General features: G+C 40.0%; 1 protein-coding gene across 1 annotated transcript in view; it reads right to left on the bottom strand.

Moving 5' to 3' along the window:
* LOC126186379 (thioredoxin domain-containing protein 5 homolog) overlaps nt 1-16,843 on the bottom strand; it is a 106,534-nt gene that overhangs the window by 72,239 nt on the left and 17,452 nt on the right. The window contains exon 3 of the mRNA XM_049928203.1: nt 4,218-4,326. Coding sequence (XP_049784160.1) covers nt 4,218-4,326 — 109 coding nt within the window. The remainder of the gene's footprint in view (nt 1-4,217; nt 4,327-16,843) is intronic.

Consider the following 16,843-nt stretch of genomic DNA (forward strand, 5'->3'; position numbering starts at 1 on the left):
GCTGTACCATCTGAGCTACCCAAGCACAACTCGCGCCCCATCCTCACAGCTTTACTTCTGCCAGTACCTCGTCTCCTACTTTCCAAACTTCACAGAAGCTCTCCTGCGAACCTTGCAGAACTAGCAGATGGTAGAGCACTTGCCCAGGAAAGGCAAAGGTCCCGAGTTCGAGTATTGGTCCGGCACACAGTTTTAATCTACTAGGAAGTTTCATATCAGCGCACACTCTGATGCAGAGTGAAAATCTCATTCTGGAAACATCCCCCAGGTTGTGGCTAAGCCATGTCTCTGCAGTATTCTTTCTTCCAGGAGTGCTAGTTCTGCAAGGTTCGCAGGAGAGCTTCTGTGAAGTTTGGAAAATAGGCGACAAGGTACTGGCGGAAGTAAAGCTGTGAGGACGGGATGTGAGTCATGCTTGGGTAGCTCAGATGGTAGAGCACTTGCCCATGAAGGCAAAGGTCCCGAGTTCAAGTCTCGGTCCGGCACACAGTTTTTATCTGCCAGAAAGTTTCACTTCTTTAGCCAATGTTCCCAGAATGAACAATCGCATGAGCCGAAAGCAGTGGTAAGGGACATCCTTTCTGAGAACTGGCATATGACAAAATTAGGTGTGCATGATGAACGGCCCCCTCGTGCCCCACAGGGTTCTCTAGGCAACCTTTCACCCACCAAGTCAAGTGTATGTTGACACCACTGACAGTTGCAGTGCTGTTGAGTTGTAACTTGTGTGATAAATACCTGTACTTGCAGTTAGACACAGCTTCTCAGACTTTCTTGATCCTTCGGGCTTTACTAGTTAAACCACGTGCCTTTCAGAATCTCATCTGCATGAAGAATTCATCAACATTGTTTGGAGCAATTGATTCAGGACATTCCCTGTCGCGTAAACTATCTTGATGGGCTCCATGCAAGAGGACCATTTACAAAACCTACAGGCGGTTTTCAACACCTTCTGGAGAATGGTCTTTGTTGCAAACTTAAGAAGTGTAGTTTTTTCAGTCCAAGGTGAATTTTTTTTTTGGAGGACTTATGCTTACCTAAGTTGGCCTTGTCTCTACAGATGAATACATCAAAACCATCATCTATCTGCTGGTGCCCAAGAGCCTGCAGGAGCTTCTCTTTTTTAAGATTTCATTTTATTCTAAGTCCATTCCACAGGCTGTGCACCTCTGCCGTCCTCTTAATAGATTTGCCAAATGGATGTTAAGTTTGTCTGGTCTGCTGACTTTCAACCAGCTTTTCAGTTCCTCAAGCAGTGTTTTTGTGTTCTGCTTTCTCTGTGGCTTCTTTTACAATGGGTAAAGTTTTAACTCTGCCCTGTAACACATCCCAGTATGGCATTGGTGTGGTTCTGTCCCATCAAAAACCCTGGTGGCACTAAACAACTTATCACTTACACATCAAAGATGCTTTCCGTGGCACAGCATAACTATTCAGAGGTGGAAAAGGAGGAGCTGGCTATTTTATTTGAAATTAAAAAGTTTCACATTTTCTTTCACGGGGCATGATTTCTGCTCATCATTGACTGCAAGCCACTGGTTTCCTTACTTGCCCTCATTCCAAGCTGCCAGACAAGACTGCCCACCAATGGTGGATGTGAGCCCCTCTTTCTCAGTAATCACTGCTATGAAATACATTACTGCTCCAGTGCCCAGCGAGCAAATGCTAACGCACTATCGCAGCTGCTGGTCCAGCGCTCAGTCAGCGGGAGGTTCTCGTGTTCGTGTTGGATGACACTCTGCACCAAATCCTGTCAGATTTCCAATGATAGTGTTAGAGGTTGTGACAACCACGGCCGCTGACCCACTTTAACAGAAAAGTGTTTCAGCTGTCCAGACCCATTGGCTGCAGCATGTTTTATCAGGTCTATATCACTGGTGTGGCATATGTTTTCCTCCTAAATGATCGACTCGTGCTTGCACAAGAGGAACAATCATTTCAAATGGTCATCGTCATTACCCGCCCCCCCCCCTTCCCCTCCGCTCTCCTCAGCACTCAGTTTTCTCGCATATCCCAGCTGCTGCATGCTTTGCACTGGGGTAGGGGTACATATCATATGAAGGCATGGGTACAATGTCATATCTACTGGTCAGTGATTGATCATGACATTGAACATCTGGAGCAGGCTTATACACAGAACCAGATGGCACCAATTCCTTCTTGGCCAGTCCTGGAGCACATTTTGAACAGGGTGCATGTTGATTACACAAGTATTTTTTTGGGCAGTATGTGGCTGTTGGATTTTAATGTTTCATCAAATTTTCTGTATGTGGCAAAGTTGTCCTCCATATAGCTGATTACCACTGTTCACATGTTGTAGGTCATCTTTGCTATCAAGGGATACCCAGGACATTCATGTCCAATAAAGGTCACCAACTTGTGTCGCAAGAGTTTCATGACTTGTATGTTTCCAATGGTATTCAGCATGTGTTAGAAGTTGTTTGTGCTGGATAACAGCCAGGAGCAGCTGATGAGACATGCAAGTAAGTTACACCCACGCCCATTTGGCTCATCATCATCGCTGTCTTCCATTTACCTGGGCAGCAGTGTTACTAGCAACACTGTTCCAGGTGCAGGCTCCCACTTGCAATGGTGTGCTTCCCCATAGGACCCCACCTCCCCTTCACACCCTGCCCTGCCACCCTTCTCCTTTCACCAAGCCCCAGTAAGGCTCGCTCCTATGTCTCCTAATGTGGAGCCCGTGGACTTTGAATCACCCTCCTGCTCCTCCTCCACCAGTGGATGTGGACTTGCTTCTGCTGGCGCCAGTGGATCAACTGTTGCCTTCACATCTGCAACCTGCTGTCCTCCAGTGGAACCAGTGGCAACGGCATTGTCTCCTTCAGTGATTGGTCTACTGCTCGGGTCTACCGTGTTCTCTCCGGTTCTGCAACCAGAGGTCACGGCCCAAGCCTGGCCATTTTTGGCCCAACATGGCCCTTTCAGGAGAGAGGAATATAGTGTAAGCACCAGTGGGCATCATGATGCAGATAGAAGAGCTGGTGGAGTTATTGTTGTGGAACAGTGTGAACAACTGTCATGGGGAGGTGCATGCAATGCATGGTTTGGGCAGGGTCCACTGACATAAATGTTGACTTGCACGGCAAGTTTCCACTACCTCCAGCAGGGTTCTGATCCTTGATTTGTTGTGGAGCTATCTTCAGCCCACACAATGTCTTTTGCTGACAGTGACACCCTTGAGAAATTACTGTACTATAGACTTGTAAAGCATCTTGTCTATTTCAATATAAAGTCCTTTAGTGATATGTCCTAAGCCCACTGATGTTTCACACATGTTTAAAGGACACACATTTTTGGTTTTACACATTTATTTCCTAATTACTATTCTCTTGTTATTCTCAGGTTAAATTATGTACTGTCATTATGCCAAATAGTCTATCAAGGGATACTGAACATTTGCAAAGAAGGTAGCACGTATAATCAAAAGTTTGTCTGGCCAAGCGAGAACATTGTAGATGTACTGAAACTTACTGAACGGCAGACACCTGATAGACGCTAACTGTTCTTCTCAAAGCCTACATACCTATTTTCAAAATTCAGCATTAAGTGAAGAATCTAGGAATACACTACAACAGCCTACGTACTGTTTCCCACAGACCACAGTGACAAGGTTAGACTAATTACAATGGGGCAGAGACATTTAATGAAACATTCCTCATATGCTCAATATGCACATGGAATAGGAATAAGCTCACAATGTATTGTCTATGCCACACACTTCAGCATTGTTTGTTTGTGAAATACAGATGAGGACATACCTAGATCCTTAATTTATATTCATGCTTGATGAATTTATATGTGTAAGGGCAATGTAACTGTACAAGTGTATGTGCATGTGCATGCGTGCATTCAAGCTCTGAAGGAGGATTCAACCAAGAGCTAGCACAGTTCTGTCTTGTTTATGAGCCTATCAACAAATCAGCACCTCAGCCATTTGGTGTTACCATTATTCCTCAAATTATTTACATTCCACAAGTACTTTCCATCAGCTTATTTATATGACGTTAAGAAAACTAGCCAAATGCACATTTCTCTTCTCAGTGAGGAAAAGAAATGGGAACTTGGTCTTCTTTTAAGTTCAGTATCCTCAAAAATAATGTACAAAAATCAGAGAATGACTCAATTCTGTATATGAACATGCTATAAAATCAATATTGATATTTTCCTTTCTGTAAAATAACTAATGGTAATGTTACCTGGACTGTGATACCTAATTGCTCCTCTATGAAAGTCGAAAAAGCTTTCAAACTTCTTGTTCCTCTATATTTCACGCCTTCATTTTCACCCGCCTTGAAAAATTTCAAACTGGAAAGCAGAAAAGGAAACTGTTTAATAATGAGGTTACCCATTAAAAATGAGAACCAATGATCAGTGTTAAACCATTTCAGCAACTGGTATAAAAGGACTATTACTTACACAGATAAAACATTCAGTTACTCAGTCTATAATTTTTATGAAAATCAAATATTAATAATAACAAAGAGGGTATGCTACTATTTATTTTTAAGAGAGGAATTATACAACAAAGGAGCTACTAAATAAACAAGTGGAACTTCTTGAGCACTGTATCTGACACGTTGTATCTGATTGGCCTATTTCAACTTTCAGTAGTTAGTTTGTCATGTAAATCCCACTTTTCCAATGTGGAACGTTACATCATAATGGATGCTGAAGAAGTTACAGTGTTGCTGGAGAAATTTCATATCAGTGAAGTTTGTCCCTGCTAGTTTCTGTTTAGGACAAACTGATGGATAAATACTCAACTTCAGTATCTGCAACAATAATTACTTAACAGAAAGAGTAACTTTGGTGTAATGAACTACACTATAGAAAATATGAGTCATAGGCTGACTATTAATGTCAAAACATTTAGTTGTGTATGAAACGTTTACTAGTTTTTACTATTTTTTCCTGCTGTCCCAGTTTGGCAACATTCGTCACATACAACACTGTGTTATTCATTACTTCCCTTAATCTTTAGACTGACTGGACAAGAACTCGAGAAACAATTTCATTTTACAGAGCAGCAATCTATATTGGTTTATCTGAAAGTCCAACTTAACCCTTGAGCAGGTGCACCATTTTTCATGACGAGTGGTCATACGGCACACTTCATACACTTTTACAGAATGGCTGTCTTTATGTTGCCAAGGTAAACGTGTATAAGCAAAATCACAGTTTAATCTTAGTTTAATCAAACCACGATAAAATAAATAATATGAGCTAAAGCATTGTTTCATTAAACAAGCTTTCATTATATTTCACTGTTGCCATGGACAGGTGTTACACAACAATGACCCACTCAAATCATTAAGGAGTGCAGTTGCATCAGATCCCGGCCAACCGCTTATTTCATTGGTAATCATCTTGTAGACAATGGCCTCTTTGTGGGATCATGCTGCTAGCTCGTAATCTGTGTCATTCTCTTCCCTGGGTCGTAAATTTTTTTCTCACCTAGCTTGCTGTTTAATTTTATATAAACTGCTGCTCACTTGGACACCTGACAACAAAATCTGTAACTGTGTTAGTTGAAGCAATAACGAAGGAATTGCTATGGGCTCACAGTTGTGAAACAACACTGAACAAAACAATTTTATCTGTTGGTGCACTTTATACATAGGTGCACCTGGTCCTGGTTAATCTGTTAGCAGTATTGAATAAGAAAAGTTAAGAAAAAGACATTGCATCTGCTTAAGTGATTCCTCAGGCAAATCAATATTTTGCTCAGGCAGAGCCTTATCAGAGACCATTAACAGCACACTTTTGGTATTGGGGGAATCTACAGCGCTGGAATTTTGAGAAATACCTGGCTGATATATTTTCAAAATTTCACATCATCAAATTTTACAGATGGTTTGCACAAGAGATGACACTTTGTACAAGCACAAACCAACAAGATTTATTTGAAAACATTCTGTTTATACATCCTTAAGATATTGGAAAATTGTTGGAGAGCTTTATTTCACCAGACAACGTACAGGGTGTTTCACAATTCCTATTAAAGGCTTCTAGGGGTTGCAGAGGTGACTTAACCGATAAAGTTTTGTTAAGGAACATCATACCCGAAAATGTATCATTTGGATGTAAAACAAGTTAGAAGATCAGATGACACTCAAATCTCCCACTTCATGGTACACACACAGTAGAGATAATGAGCTCTGACCTGTGCACTCTACAGGAGCCCACGGTACGGGCAATGTTTCGAGGACTCATCATCGGGTTCTCCTTTACACAACAAAAGGATGTCCTCTGCAAAGTCCACAGTGCGGTGTGCCCAAGGAGCACCACAGTCAACCCTGCCAGTTGTGAACTTACCAGTTTCTCTCAGCTGTTGTTGTAATTGGACTAAAATGATATGCAATGTCTTCATTACAACAGGGACTGATGACTATGCCTTCATCTCAGTTTGTGCACATACCGTGAAGTGGTATAGTTGAAAGTTATCCAATCTTTAAACTTACACATATGTAACGTTATACTTCCAGACATCAGTTCCTTTTCAAAATTTTGTCTATTAAGCACCCTATACAGCCCCTAGAAGCATGTACATATATTTTGAAATAATGTTAATTTGCGACAGAGACAATGCGGTAACTGTTACATCCAACAGGCAAAGCATCTCAATGGTCATGAAGAGAAGACAAAAAATAAAAACTGATGATCATTTTGCTATCTTGTGATATAACACTGTATCATAGATGCAGACAGTTTAATTGCAAATATTAGAAGATACCATTTCAAATCTGGTTAAAAGAAATGTTACTGAAAGAGCCAATATGCAGGAACTAAACAGAACTTTCTCAAGGACTACAACTGCTAAACTGGAATCTTAGTTAATATTTTTCTCTTTTAAAGAAAACATTCCTATTTAGAGAAAGTCACTATTCACTAAGAAAGTCATCCAGGACATTGGTCAACGGGAATACACAAGAGCAGGAAACAATGTCATGCTAACAAGAGAGAAGATCTGAATGCGTGAGAATCTACATGTGGCAGAAGAATGTGTCTGCAAGCATGACCTAAAGTGTGGACTGGCTGGAACTAGAGGTATAAATGACAGAAAAAGAGAAAAATGAGATACACAGGAAACAAAGAAACCAAATGAATAGCTAGGCCAGCAAGAAATGGTTCAAATGGCTCTGAGCACTGTGGGACTAAACTTCTGAGGTCATCAGTCCCCTAGAACTTAGAACTACTTAAACCTAACTAACCTAAGGGCATCACACACATCCATGCCCGAGGCAGGATTCGAACCTACGACCATAGCGGTCGCGCGGTTCCAGACTGTAGCGCCTAGAACCACTCGGCCACCCCGGCTGGCTGCCATCAAGAAAGTCACACCTCATGAAGGTAGGAGAAAAAGGCAAAATAAATTATGTAACAGTAACACAAAAAAATAAATGAGGAGGAGTGAGGATGAGATAAATGTCAAGTAATCAAGCCATATGAATGATGAGAAAGCATCAGCACATTACTTTAGTCATTCCACTGAGGTACAGAACTTACATTACCCATGTGATGAAGTACACTAATTCCACACCTATTTTGTTGAATATTTAATGTGTGTATTCTTTTTATGAGTAAATTCATGAAAAGATGAGAATGCAGTATGAAGTAGTACATCAATCTAGGTTAGTAAGGCATGTAGTGTCTAATCAGGATTTTGTGGCAATAGGGAGGCTGCAAATAGCAACTACAGGTGATGTGGAAAGAAGAATAAGAATGTAATTTAGAGCAGAACATTAGAAAAATTTTAGTCTTTGCAGAGAAGTTAATGGATGTACTTTTAATCAGGACAGTATAGCACTATTCCAGACAGGAGTCATTACCGATTTCTGCTGAATTTACGGTTCACTTACCACACCCACTATCAATTAAGGCTGAAGCTACCCATATTTTCTCCACAACATCCACAGTTGGAGGTTTGTGCAGTCTTGTGGGTAGGACCTTGAGTTGAGACTACTGATAATCCTACCTCAGTTATGTGTAACACAAGATTCTTTTTTTTAATTCAAGAAAAGCTCAAAGATAGAATTAGTGATGAATACGCAAGTACTTTTTTCTGGTGCCTAGAAAAGCAAGTGTTTCATATGCCTGGATTTCAAATCATGAAAAAATTCCAAAGCTGAAGACAACTGCTTTCTGTCCAGGTGGTGAATTTATTCCATCAAAAGAGTTCCCTGAATTTTTGAGGTTCTAATTGACAGAAATTCTGAAATCTCCTGAACAGCGTGTTTTTGTACACAAGTTTTCCTTTACTAGTAACACAATGATATTTTTTTAAAACTGTTCCATCACTTATCCACTGTTACCAGTTCCACTAGAACTCAAAACTACATGATATGAAACAAGCTTTTTTATTGTCTGATGAAACAAATCTTTAAACTTTGCTGCAAAGCTGTTGCACAGAATTTACAATATTTTACTATAACATTTTAATTACACAAAATCAAATTATATATTTCAGCATCATAATTTGCGTATGCGTGATGACCAATTTCTCTGTCTTACCCTCGGGAAGACATGTGGCACTCACACACAAGGCTTGTTCAGAAAGTAATGTCACCAGTTCTATTCTATGTTCCTACTGGTCAGAGTGCAGTCTACCTGCCCAGGCTGCTTTGTGGAGGTTGATAACTTCCAAACACAGCTAACCCTAGTTTCCTCCAAGCTCCCTCAGAGGGAAGATGTGTCCCTTGGTTGTCTCAGTCCAGCCACAATGCAGTATTCATCTGAACAACAGTATACCAGGTATAGAAGTATGAAACCGGAATTTGGTTGCAATAATTACACATCCGTTGTTTGAAACTGAAACAATATTTTATTCAAAATAATCTGCATTGCTATTTACACATTTCTCCCACCTCTCCAGCAGGCTATGAATGTCATGCAAAAAAAAACCAGTTGTTCTTTAAAAATGAACCAGTCAGTAAGCCATTTTCGTACATTTTCATACAAATTGAAGCACTGCTCAGTGAAAGTGTGTCCCAGTGATGCAAATAGACAATAATCAGAAGGAGCCAAGTCTGAAGAATAAGCCGCGTGCCTAGTATTTTCCAACTGAATACCTCTAGCATTTCCCTGACCCATTTTGCTGGGTGTGATGGTGTGTTATCTTGGAGCAATATTACTATGTTGCCTTTTTCCTTATTCCGGTATTTTTGCAAATAATGCTCGATTTGAATCATCATTTGCTGTTGGTAGCGATCAGTGTTAATGGTTTCACAAGGTTTTAACAGCTCATAGTAGATGACACCCTTCTGATCCCACAAAACACAAAGCATTGTCTTCTTTCCAAAGCGTTTTGGTCTTGCAGTGGATGTCGATGGTTTGCCTGGATTCACCCATGATTTATAGCACTTAGGATTCTCAAAATATATCCATTTTTCTTCACCTGTCACTATTCAATGGAGAAATGACTTTCTTTTTATGTGGTAAGCAGCATTTAACAAGCAGTCTTTCGATTTACTTGCTGTCTTTCATTCAGTTCATGCAGAACCCTTTTTCCCACTTTCTGCACCTTTTCCGTAGCGTTCAACCAAAGAGAAACAGCCTTCAGATTCAATTGTTCTGCAAGTTCCTGTCAAGTTTGAGTATCATCTTCACCTAACAAGGCCTGCAATTCTTTATATTCGAACTTTCTTGGTGGTTTCCCATGCTCATCGTTTCTCATGTCAAAATCACCACTTTTTAATTTTTTTAACAACTCAAAACACTGTTTCCCCAATAGCACATTCGCCGAAAACTTTTGAACACAGAGCATGAGGGTGCTCACAAAGCTGGGGAAAAAGAGAAAAGGACAAGAAAAAAGTCATGTGCATCAAACCAGACAATGCCAGCTCTAGGAAACTCCACCAAAACTATGTACCCAGCCACACTGCCTTCTTGTGACTTCCCCTCCCCTGATCTGAAGACCAGAGTGTACACACCATGGGAGCGTACAGCATAGTCCATATCAATTCAGGCAGGCTAGGAAAAAATATTACCTTCATAGTCTCGGATGTTATTGAATTTAGCATATGTTAAAATGAAGGACTATGTAAGGAACAGATATTTTTTGTTTTCTCCAAAAAAAATATCTGCTCTGAGATACGGCCCTTCAAAGAATACACAACACATACCATTTTGAAGATGTGAATTTCGGAAAAAATTTTAAAATGCTGTATCTCCAGAACAGTTCAAGATACTTTGTTGTTTTTTTTTTATCAGGAAGATAATTGCTTTATGATTACAAAGAAATCCTCCATCTGGACTTATCTGTCCAAGTTCTTTTACTATAGTGTTCTGAACTTTTTTATAATTTATGGATTTTTTTCAAAAATGCCAATCCATAAAATTGATTTTTTTCTGTTAATTAGTATCATGTAGTACTATATTCTCTGTAATGGAGAGGTTCTACTTTTAAGTTGGACACGTTTTACTTTAAATTTTTTTTTTTTTTTACTTTCTAGGGTAATGGATGTCTTCACTGAAGTAGTTTCTTAACAATTTCTTTATTACAATGTTTATTTGTTTTTTCTGTAAATTATAAAAAAATTCAAAAGGCAACAGTAAAAGAACTTCCACAGATATGTCCAAATGGAGGATACCATTGTAATCATAAACCAATTACCTTTCAAATAAAAAAAGCTCTAACAAAATATCTAGAACTGTTACAGAGATACAGCATTTTTTTTTAAAATTGAAAATTCGCATCTTTAAAATGGTGTTGCCATGGCATCTTTGGAGGCCTGTAACTCAGGGCAGGGATTTTTTACATATGCTAAATTCAATAATATCCGAGACTATGAAGGTAGTCCCCCTGCCTAAAGTGATACAGATTATGCCGTACACGATCACTCCGATAAGAGGTGACAGTGCGAGGGAAGGTCATGTCCAGAGTAGAGACACTGTAGGGAAACTGTGATCGTGACTGCAAAAATACCATGATAGTTCGGATGCTAGGGGAGGAAAAAATGCATTTCACATAATTGAACAGCAGTTATTTACACCTGACCCATGGTGGAGGGACACCAGCCTCGATGAGCCGGCTGGTCACAGGGCTAGTCCAAAGGCACCTGTCACAAATCAAAGACCCCAGAATGCTGTATCGGGTCCAGCATCTGTAATGCTGAAGGGGATGTTGAGCCATATGCAAGACTCCCATGATCAAGATGGGACAGTATGAGAGCTATGTAAAGCCACAGAAGCGTGTTACCGAGGCAGCAAAGATTATTAAGGTGTGACCAACGCTTTTGAAGACGCAGAAGCCACATCCACTGGGGATCAAATTTCAGTCTCAAAAAAGCAATAAGACTCTGCCACATCGAGCAACTGGTCGCCGAGTTATAGTTCTGGTTGAAGACGGACAGTATAATGACCTGTCTTGGTGGCCGGAAACCGACAGAAATGGGTGAGAGCACAAGATTGCGCCTTTTGTATGGCACCCTGTAGTCAGCATTCAGCAACATCCACAGTTGAGACACAATAGTAAAAGCAAACATCGTCAGCTTACAAGGATGGTGACACTGTATACACCACAGCTGTAGTAGACCATTGATAGCCACCAAAAAAAGGGACAAGCTCAATACAGAGATCTGTGAGACCCATTCTCTCGTTCAGTGGAGGGTACTGTAGGAAGCACCAACTTGACCGCAGAAACTATGGTGTGATGATAAGCCAGACAAGAGTCAAACTGGCCTCTGACACTCCACTCAAGTGCAGTGATGAGGATGTGATGACGTGATGTAGAGTCGTAAGTCCTTTGCAAGTCTAAGAAGACAGGAATAAGGCGTTGTCGGCAGGCAAAAGCCACCCAGATGGCAGACTTCAAGCAGACGAAATTGTCAGCAGCAGAACAGCCTTGGAAAAAATCATTCTAAGTTGGAGCCAAAAGGCCCTGAGACTCAAGGTATCAACATAGCTGTCGGATCACTGTAGATTCAAGCAACTTGCAGTTTAATGAGGCTAATTGGACAATAAATGGCCATCTTAAGGGGGTGGTTACCCAGTTACAGTGCTGCGGCAACCACACGTCCTCGCCACTGAGATGGGAATTCATCCTCACTCCCAGTGTGATTGAAAATGGCTTAGATGTGCAATGCTGATCCATTGTCTAACTGTGGTCGAAGGATATAATAATTATTTGTCAACTATTCAAACCTCTTCAAAAGTCTTGTTTTGTAGTGCTGTCAATTGATTTATGCACTGCAGTGTAATTTTGGCTGTTTATCTTCATTGCTACTGATAACATATTAAACCCTTCAAATATGCACATTCAAAATTCACAAATTCTCTTTAAAATTTCAGATTTAAGTTTACTATTTGTTGTTCTTAAATTTTATTTGCTTCTATCCATATCTGTTCTGGGTTGACGTCGACAGTTGCTGTATGCAATGCCCCACTGGTGCTTTATCGTGCTGTTGAGTGGCAAAGTAAAGTCTGATCAGGAGCTACAACTTCCTGTTATTTAATCTTACTCACCTTGTTATTTCAGCACACTTGCCAACCTCTTCTGATTGAACTTCTTTTCTCAAAATGCTGCACTTACTGCTGGAGATTAAGAGTATAAGTCCGTCATCCGGCTCTCGAAATGAATGCAAGAGTTCTCATTAACAGTGCCTCACACATTTTACTCTTGTTTTCAATAATTGTACATTACACAGTTGATATATTATTTGGAACGTTGCAGAAAATTGAGAAGGAGAAAATCTAAAAATGGTCAGTCTTAAATAATGGGTTTCAATTGAGTGTACCCATGTAACAAGTTTTCGCTTGTGCCCATGACGTCCTAGGCATTGTCGAGGCCGCTCTTCCTCTATGGCGCACACTGTGTCTCCAAGACAGAAACTGACAACAGGAAAATGGGACTCACTTCACCTGTTTTGTCTGGTGTCAGGAGGAGGCAAATGCGAAACGATAGGGTCTATTAGTCATCGGCTGCTCAAACAAATGGTGAATGATGGTAACTCTTAGGGGAATGACTGCAGGGGAAAGGAGAGGACAACAGATGCACTCAGTGTGAATGCTTGAGAGCCTCATTCAACATGCTGAAGGGGCTATTGTGGCAGTCACTGAGGAAACAGAGTGCAACCAATTGGAATTGTAGCCCATGTCAGAACAAATGATGACTGACATCTGGGCTCAGTAGTCATTGTTGGGTCATTCCAGCGACTGGCAGAGAAGATTGAGAAGACCAGCCTTGCACTCAGAGTTTCAACTAAGCTCACAATTTGCACCATTTCCCCAGAACAGATTGTGGCCCTTTGGTCCCGAGATGAGTGGAGGGACTGAACCACAGACTTTGAAGGTTCTGTGACAAGCTAGGCTGTGACTTTCTGGCCTTTCACAATAGCGTCGAGAACTGTAGGGTCCTCCTAAATGGGTCAGGTGTGCACAACACGTCAGAAGTTGCTACTAAGTTAGCTGACATTGTGTGGGGTGCGTACAACGTATTTTTTGGATCAGGTGACTATCCATCCAATTAAGATAGTGATAGAGCTCAGAAAGCTAGAAGTATCAGTGTAAGATTGAAAGAAATGCCTCCCACAGATGAGAGTATTAAAATCCTAATGGCAAACTTTTGAAGGATTCACCACAACAAAGTGCCAGAGATTGAAGTGCTCTTGAAAAGCAGTGAAGCTCATATAATACTAAGTACAGAAATCTGGATGAAACCTGAAGTTGATTAGCAGTGAAGTATTTGGGAAAAATTTATTAACTATACATTAAAGGGATAGGCAAATGGAGGTGGTGTACTTGTCACAGTAGACAAGAAAATCAAATCCACCAAGACAGAAATTGAAGCTTCAGGTGAGATTGATTGGGTAAGACTCAGTATCAGGGGTCTACATAAAACGATGATTGGATCCTTCTGTTGCCCACCAGACCAATCTCCTGATGTAACGGACAACTTTAGAGAAAACTTCAATTCACTTGTATGTAAGTTCCTCAATCACACTATAATCATTGGTGGAGACTTTACTCATCCAACAATTAATTTGGAAAATTACAGTTCTGTTAGCGTTGGGTGTGAAAAGACATCCAGTGAAACTGTACTAAATGTCTTCTCTGAAAACTAGGTAGGAACCCACTCATGATGGAAATATATTGGATCTAATGGCAACAAATAGACCAGACCTCTTTGAGGATGTCTACAATGGAACTGTTATCAGTGAGCATGACAACTAAACCAAGCAGAAAGGTATAGATGTTCAGTAAACCAGATAAAAAAATCAGTAGTGCCATATCTCAATGAGAAACTTGAAATTTTCAACACAGGGCAGAAGCATGTACAGGAACTCTGGCTCACATTTAAAAGAATAGTTGTCACTGGACAGATATGTACCAAATAGAACAGTTCATAATGAGAGGGAACCTCCATGGTAAACAATCACTGTAAAGAAACTTACAAGGAAACAGAAATTACAGCATAATAGATGTAAAACAAGGACTAAGGCTACAGAAAGAGATATGCTGAATGAAATGCATTTGGCTGTCAAGAGAGCAATGCATCATGGCTTCAATGGCTACTGCAGCAGAACATTGTCAAGCAATCTTTCACAGAATTCAAAGAAATTATGATCATATGTAAAGGTTGTTTGTGGCACCAAAGTTTGTGTCGAGTCCCTAGCGAATGAGACAGGAAATGAAACAGAGGGTGGCAAAGCAAAAGCTGTAATGTTTAACTCAGTTTTCAAATGTTCCTTTACAAAGGAAAACATAGGAGAGTTGCCCCAATTTAATCCTCGTACCACTGAAAGCATAAATGAAATAAGTATTAGTTTCAGTGGTGTTGAGAAACAGCTGAAATTATTAAAATTGGACAAAGCTAGAGGCCTCAACTGAATCTGTCAGATTCTATACTGAACTGGCAGCAGAGTTTGCCCCTTTTCTAACTATACTCTATCGTAGATCTCTCAAAGATTAGTAGAATTGATCCATGAAACTACCATCTAACATCCTTGACATTGATTTGTTGTTGCATCTTAGAACATATTCTGAGCTCAAACATAATGAGGTATCTTGAACAGAATTATCTCCTCAATGCCCACCAGTATGTATTTCGAAAACATAGATTGTGTGAAACCCAACTCACACTTTTCTCACATTGGTCTTTGCTTTAGATCAAGGCAATAAAGTAGATGCAGTATCTCTTGATTTTCTGAAAGCGTACTGTAAAAAATACAATCATATAAGGTACCAAGTGAAATTTGTGGCTAGACTGAGGAGTTTTTGGTAAGAAGGACACAACATGTTACCTTGGATGGAGAATCATCATCAAATGTAGAAGTAATTTCGGGCCTGCCCCAGGGAAGTGTGTTTAGACCCTTGCTGTTCGTGTTATATATTAATGACCTTGCAGACAATATTAACAGTAAAATCAGGCTTTTTGCAGATGATCCAATCATCTATAATGAAGTACTACCAGAAAGAAGCTGCATAAATATTCAGTCAGATCTTGATAAGATTTCAACACCATGCAGAGACTGGAAACTTATTCTAAATGCTCATAAATGTAAATTTTGCACTTCACAAAATGAAAAAACGTAAAAACTATAACATCAATGAGTCACTGTTGGACTCAGCCAACTCATACAAATATCTGGGTGTAACACTTTGTAGGGATATGAAAGGGAATGACCACATAGGTTCAGCTATGGGTAAAGCAAGTAGTAGTCTTCTGTTTACTGCTAGAATACTGGTGAAGTGCAAACAGACTGCAAAGGAGATTGCTCACAAATCACTAGTGCAACTGGTTCTAGAATACTGCTCAAGTGTGTGGGACCCGTACCAGATAGGACTAACTGGGGATATTGAATGTGTACAGAGAAGGGCAGTACCAATGGTCAAAGGTTTGTTTAATTCGTAGGAGAACATCATATTGAATGTGTACAGAGAAGGGCAGTACCAATGGTCAAAGGTTTGTTTAATTCGTAGGAGAACATCACAGATATACTGAAGGAACTGAACGGGAAGACTCTTTAAGATAGATGTAAAGTGTGCTGAGAAGGTCTATCAATGAAGTTCCTATGGCTATGTTTACTCTAGGGATATACCACAGTCCCAAACATATCACTCACATATGGATCACGAGGACAAGATTAGAATAATTACTGCACGCACAGAGGCATTCAAACGATCATTCTTCCTGAGCTCCATACGCGGATCGAGTGGGAAGAAACCCTTATAAATGGTACAAAGGGACATACTTTCTGCCATGAACGTACATGTAGAATAAACCAGCTGAGCAGATACCATGAACATGGCATGAGGTTTATCGTTGTCTCAGCATGCATATACTAAGCATCAAAACATACATCTAAACAGCAGGATACCTAATTCATTATGAAAATAAACTTTTTAGAACAGCAATCATCATTCTTTCTAGTTTTCTTTTTCTGTCTTCTATATGTAACATTTTTAAATGGATCAAAGAATCCACTACTGATATTTAACTAACTGCAATAAGATCGCTAAAAATAAAGGAAGGCACATCCTTCATTTTCTTTCTGTGAGCAGCAAGGAGAAGCCTTGCTGTTTCCCGTTATCTTTCTTGTTCCAACTACTACTATGTACGCATCAATAGATTAGTCTCATTAACTAATAATATACTGAATTCACTGAACACTTATGGTCAATTTATTCAAATTGAGAGCATACCCATTTATATTAATAGTATGTAGTTATCAGCTTTTCATTTACAGCTATTGTGTGAATGGAGATGCAAAACTTTACCTGTGGGACTTTTCTGCCAATGATGTAATACGAAATGCTAATTTATCAGGTAATTTCCTTTTATTGTGTACCAATGAACCCACAGTCTCTCAGAAATGAAGTCCAA

This window comes from Schistocerca cancellata, chromosome 1 (assembly GCF_023864275.1).
Source record: "Schistocerca cancellata isolate TAMUIC-IGC-003103 chromosome 1, iqSchCanc2.1, whole genome shotgun sequence".
Lineage (NCBI taxonomy): Eukaryota > Metazoa > Arthropoda > Insecta > Orthoptera > Acrididae > Schistocerca > Schistocerca cancellata.